This window comes from Lipotes vexillifer, unplaced genomic scaffold, assembly GCF_000442215.2.
Source record: "Lipotes vexillifer unplaced genomic scaffold, Lipotes_vexillifer_v1.1 scaffold1824, whole genome shotgun sequence".
NCBI lineage: Eukaryota > Metazoa > Chordata > Mammalia > Artiodactyla > Lipotidae > Lipotes > Lipotes vexillifer.
Genome location: NW_006789288.1, coordinates 306286 through 312271, shown reverse-complemented (window position 1 = coordinate 312271; position 5986 = coordinate 306286). Strand labels below are relative to the sequence as shown.

At 40.6% G+C, this 5986-nt stretch overlaps 1 protein-coding gene across 1 annotated transcript in view; it reads right to left on the bottom strand.

The window, feature by feature from the left end:
• Window positions 1–5986, bottom strand: part of SLC9B2 (solute carrier family 9 member B2) — a 38327-nt gene that overhangs the window by 20299 nt on the left and 12042 nt on the right. Inside the window, exons 4-6 of the mRNA XM_007462457.1 lie at window positions 3755–3897; window positions 2744–2871; window positions 1423–1598 (exon numbers count right to left, since the gene is read on the bottom strand). Coding sequence (XP_007462519.1) covers window positions 1423–1598; window positions 2744–2871; window positions 3755–3897 — 447 coding nt within the window. The remainder of the gene's footprint in view (window positions 1–1422; window positions 1599–2743; window positions 2872–3754; window positions 3898–5986) is intronic.

Sequence of the window (5986 nt, the reverse complement as noted above, 5' to 3'; positions counted from 1 at the left end):
AAAAAAAAAAAAAAAAAAAAAAAAAAAAAAAAAGAAGCTCCAGCTAGTTCCATGCAAAAGGCCTAAGGACCACATTTAGTGGGGCAGGGCAGAGGGGAATACAGCACTGCTGACTGGGAAGGCTCTGCAGGCAGAGTCCACAGCCGGCAGCCCTGCAGACCCTCCTGGTTGCCCTCCCTGCCCTGCTTTTCCCCATCCCCTGTGATTCTAATGCAAACTGTTGCTCTAAAGCCATTGTTTGCATTCCCAGAAGTTCTAATTTAATTGGCCTAAGGCAGGGCCTACAAGAGTATTTTAAAAAACTCCCCACGTAATTGTAGTATGCAGCTGAGGCTGAGAGCTACTGTTTAAAAGGTGTATACCAGGAAAACAGTGCAAACATACTTCTGGATAGGTAGAGCAGTTTTTTGTTTTTTTGTTTTTTAATCTGCAAATAAGCACTTTATTATCAAGACAGTTCAGCGTCAGAACAAGGTTTCCAAAAGAGAAAAAAAGTGTAGATTTGACTTAATAGATAAGAGGGAATCCTCACTGGTTCTTGAACAAGAAGGTAACTTTATGAAAGCCATGTTTTTGATAAGATTAATTTAACCAGTGACATATGGCAGGGACTGGATGTAAGGCAACTTTGGGGCAACAGGAAGAGGCCAAGTTCTAGGTACTCAGCAGAAATCATATATAACCCCCCAAAATGGGACAACAACTACAGCCGGGTGGAGAGGCTAAAAGTACATGACTTTCTATGAAGGCGTGTTCCCACTAAATAATCTGAAGCTAAATTTAAGCTACAATTACATTTTGTGACTAATATGAAATTGCAAATCTTATTTCCAACTCTTGGACGTGGATTAAAAAGTGAACTTAAATTTATGCTGTGCCAGAGGAGAGTAAAGGTACTGAATAGTGGGAGAGAAAAAAAATGCCTTAAGTTCTTGTTCAGTACTACTTAAAACATAATGCATCCATTTCAAACACTTGGTTAAGTATGGAAAAGATACCCATTAAAATCATTGCTGCTATTACCCACCCAATGATAAAACTGTTCCTATTTTAGAAGAGTGCTCTTCCTCCCACTTGGCCTGCTGTCATTGTGCTCATTGAAAATCTACTTATCCCTTGTGTGAAGTCTCCAAGATTAAACTTTCCCAGAGGCTCCATGCAGAAGCTGTTTTAGTCCTTCTCTAAATCTTCTTTAAGTCCTTTGAACCTCCCCTTACTGCACTTACCAAACTGCTTGAGCAGTCTGTGTCCAGAGGGTGAAGCTACTGGTCCCTTCCTAGTATGGAACTAAATCTTGGGAGGTGACTTTTTCCATTTTACTTTGCCTTAATTAATTATCAAGCAACTATGCCATGCTTGTAACGCCACAATCTATGTTTCTAGAGTGCAAGAGAACAGCACGTTGGGAACGGATCCCTGTACCTGTGGAAAAGGCCATGCCCAGGCAGGTGTTGAAGCCAGTGATGGCCAGAATATCATCGAAGCTGCCAGCAGCCATGAGTAAGGTCGGGATGCCTTTTTCAACACCATAGCCTCCTTCCTGCAAAAGGAGCATTGAAGGCACCACGACAGCTGGAGATACAGCACCTAAAACAAAACTAAGCAGGCAGTGCTTTAGGCATTTATGACAGTATCTTACTCATTATTATTATTATTGTTGTTGAAAGTATAATAACCTCTACTCTTTTAGAGGTTACACTTTGGACAACTAAAGTCTTTCAGATGGGAGCAAAGCACCAACCCAGAAACACATACATATATGCAAGTTCTATAGAACACTTTTTTCAAAGTATGGCCATGGATAACCTGTGTTAGAACTACTTAGCCTGCCTAAAAAGTTATATTTATGGGTGGTATAGAAGACCTAATAGGATTAGGCCCCAGGAATCTGCCTTTTTTTAAAAACAAAACACTATGGTGTGAGGTTTGAAAAACATGGCCACAGACTTTTTGGATTGGAACCCAGTGACGTTAGGCCTTTTACCAGGATTGAGTATGTAAAATAAGACAACAGATTAGAAGGAAAAGGCCATAATGACATTGACAGTGACACTCATAATGGCAGCAGTAGTCACACCAGAAAGCATTTTATAGTGCTTACTACGTGCCAAACACCATTTTAAGCACCTTACATATATTAATTTAATCCTCACAATAACGCCATGAAAAAGCTACAATCATTATCTTTGTTTTGCAAATGAGTAAACTGAGGCACAGAGAGATTAAATAACTGGCCAAAGATTGCATAACGCAAAGTCATAGAGCTGGGATCTGAATCCAAGCAGCTAAGTACTTTCATATTTATTTAATTCTCATGGCTTTTAACCATTAGAAATAAGAACTGACAGTGGAAGGAAGAGACAGCAGAACCATCTAATCAAACAGTCTGGTGACAAAAGAAGGAGGAAAATACTTCTGGGTGTTGATGACTGTTGATATATTTATTATCCTTTATACCAGACTCTGAGGTGAGACCTGGCATCTCTCTCACCAGTCTGGAATCACGTATAGGCAAAAGATCATTACTTCTTGAATAGTTTAAATTATTATAATCACTGCAAAAGCTAGACATACACTATACACATATACTATCATTTGAAGTTATAATATTTAGATTATGCTGATATCGATGTTGTATTTTCTGATGTCCTTAAGAAAATGCTATCACGTGTTCTCTTGTAAGGAATCGGTGAAAGCCCTAAATGTCTGTGCATATTTTCATACGATAAAGAAAAACCATTACCCCAGCATAAATCCCCATTGCCATGGCAAACCCATGAGGAAGTGGGCAAGAAGAGCAGATGCACACGCCTCCACAAGACAAGGACCCAAGGATAATCTTACACAAACACCCTTCACCTTCTCCAGGGCCTGCAATAGAAAACTACACATACTAAAATAATTCTCTAAAGACATGCAGAGATTATGACATTAAATGCTTTTGCTTCAATATTCAGCCCACATCTGGATCATCACAAATCTTCCAGGAATGTTCCACTTAGAACATCTAGTGTTCTAAGTGTTTCGAGCTAGCTTATTTATTCCTCATAGCAGCCCTACGATATAGGTAATATTATGCCCATTTTGCAGATGTCCTCATCTTAAAAGGCTCAAGTTAAAGTGATTTGCCTATGATCATGACACTGGCGAGTTGTGGAGCTAGGTTTGCACCCAGGCGGGCTGCTTCCAGAGTCTGTGTTCATAATCCCCACGCTAGCTGATTTAACCCTCTCAGTGTTAGCTTTATTTATAATTTAATGGTTCCCCAAATGAGGCTTGGGTGAAAACCTCCGTCCCCCAAAACATGCATTTCTAAATCAAAACATTCCAAAAATTCATTCCTAATGAAAAAAAGCATTTAAAAAAACTCATACTTGAGACTCATTCTATATAGGAGGCAGTTTCCTGAGCCAGTACAGTTAGCCCTAAACTCTTATATAGGGCTTCGCATGCCAAAAATATGATGTCTTCTCTCTCATGACCATAATTTATAACTATGGCCCATATCTCTGTCAGAGAAAAGGGGGGGGCCTTTATTCTTGGTGCTGTCCCCACATAGTAACTCCACCTTTCTCCAAGAAAGAGTATGGGAACATCTTCTGGGGAGAGTTCTGCATGAAACAGATTCTCTTCTCTTCTTGAGAATGTCATGCACGATGCCCACTTCCATCTCCCAAAGCTCAGTGATTCTCAACACTGGCAGTGGTGAAGGGACAAAATTCCTAGTCAATAATTAGACATTTGTACTTCATACATTTGAATCAAGCCCAAGACCAGCGCGAACCAATATGACAGCCAGGGCTATGCTTCTCAAAGCAGCAGACCACTTGTGCTGGATCTGTACGTTATCACTGATGACAGGGATATTTCTGATGAGAAACCCAGCAAGCAGCATGCCTAGAATGGAAAAGTCAGACAGCTCTTTAGTTAGTTTTCAAATACAGGCAACAGGTTTTGGCACTTTAGCTGTGAAAGAGACTACCCTACAATCCTAGGAAATACTCTTCCTTTTTTGCTTATCCGTTAGGTGAAATTAGGTTAAGCTTTTAATTAAAATAACACAATAAATTAGAGGAGCTAAGACAAGGCTTTAATATGAAGATAAAAACAACAGATTAGAATAATTAATAATTCCTAAGTAACTGAACCTGAAAGGGAGAAACAGGATGCAGTATTTGGATAGGAAGTGTGATCAAATTCTAAATGTAAAATGTTTGAATACAATGTCCAGGGACTTCCCTGGTGGTGCAGTGGTTAAGAATCTGCCTCGCAATGCAGGGGACGTGGGCTCGATCCCTAGTTGGGGAACTAAGATGCCACATGCCGCAGGGCAACTAAGTCCACGTGCCGCAACTACTGAGCTCATGCGCTCTGCAGCCCGCGCACCACAATGAAGATCCCGCGTGCCACAACTAAGACCCAATGCAGCCAAAAATAAATAAATAAAATAAATATTAAAAAAATTAAATGTCTAACTTAGTCATCCCTTTGTGTGCAACTAGTAAAGAGCTCCTGACAATATTGGCTATGTCAGATTACCTGAAATGTCAATAAATACCTATATGGATTCCATTTTACCTTCAAACAGGATAATTTAAGAAAAAAAAACCCCACATAACCTGCTGCAAAGGCTTAAGGTGAGTTATGATGAAATGGACATTGCTCTGTCATGTCAGCTGGTGACTCTTTTTGCATTCAGCCATTCAACATTCACCAAATGCCTTCAGTATTTTAGATACTATAACAGGCACTAGAGATATAATAATGGACAAAAACTGGGTACTACACCTCAACAAGTTTTTCAGCCTCTAGGGGAGCAAGACAAAGTGACAATCTGAATTTTATGGAAGCATGAGGAGGTATTGTATGAGCTGAGATGGCAGGGGTGAGTCAGAGGGGTGCAAAGAAGGAGAAAAGGGGTAAAGAGGCCGGGGAGTTGAAAAGTTTCTGAAAGAGAAAGCAGTTTCTTCCAAGGTACGAAAAAGAAGTGTGACATTCTAGGAACTGCAAGTAGCTCAGTGTGACTGAGGAAACTGAGTAGTTTGTGAGGGAATCCTGCCCTCAATGATAATACCACATGCCCATGCAAAGGGAAAGACTTCTCTGGCAGATACTGTGAGGCTTCTACCCTCCGTTCTCCAGCACTACCCTCTTCTCACCATGTCCTTATAAGCACCACCCGTTATATGACTGGACAAATTTACTAGTGTTGGGATGTTTTGAATGTAAGCTATGAGAATAGAAAAGAATTACCCGTGTGGCTTTTTGTGACTTGCTCCAGACACTGTTAGGTAAAGGAGCATCACTCCCAGGCATCTTCCATCACTGCCATTTAATCTGGAAGGACTCTAAGTTCTGAATTCTGCAGTCATGGTCTTTCTAGAATTTGTGAAAATATAAACTAGGCTACAGTAACTATTTTTGAAAGAATAATGAGAAGAATAATATATGCTTATGGTAAAATTAAAAATTACTGACAAGTGTAAAGTGACAAGTATATGCCCAACCCCAAGGGCAGGAGTTATTTTTTAGAATGATTTTGGAGGTGGGAATGAGGGTAGTAAAAATAGTTAAACTGCTATAAACATCTGGCCTTTGTTGTGTTCGGATTTTTGATAACTGTCACCAACATGGCAGAAGCAGATCTTGAGACCTAGATCCAGGCCAAGAAAAAGAGGCCAGATGTTCTCCTGGTCTACCTTCCCTGTAGTCCCACTGGGGCTTGCTCTGAATATCACCTTGGACAAATTGCTTACCTCCTTTATGTCTTCTTCCTCAGCCCTAAAAACAGGCAGTGACCTTATGCTGAAGGTCATTTTCAGCTCCTGCTCCCCTCCCTCCTTCCTGGGCTCTTGGTTCCACTGGAGCAAACAGCAGTGCTAAGTGCCCTGTTAACCGTGCTCCTGCCGGCTACCTGCTAAAATCACATGATTCTCCTAAGTACTGACTTTTCTCCTGGTGTGCATCTCACCAGAATATTCCTGCT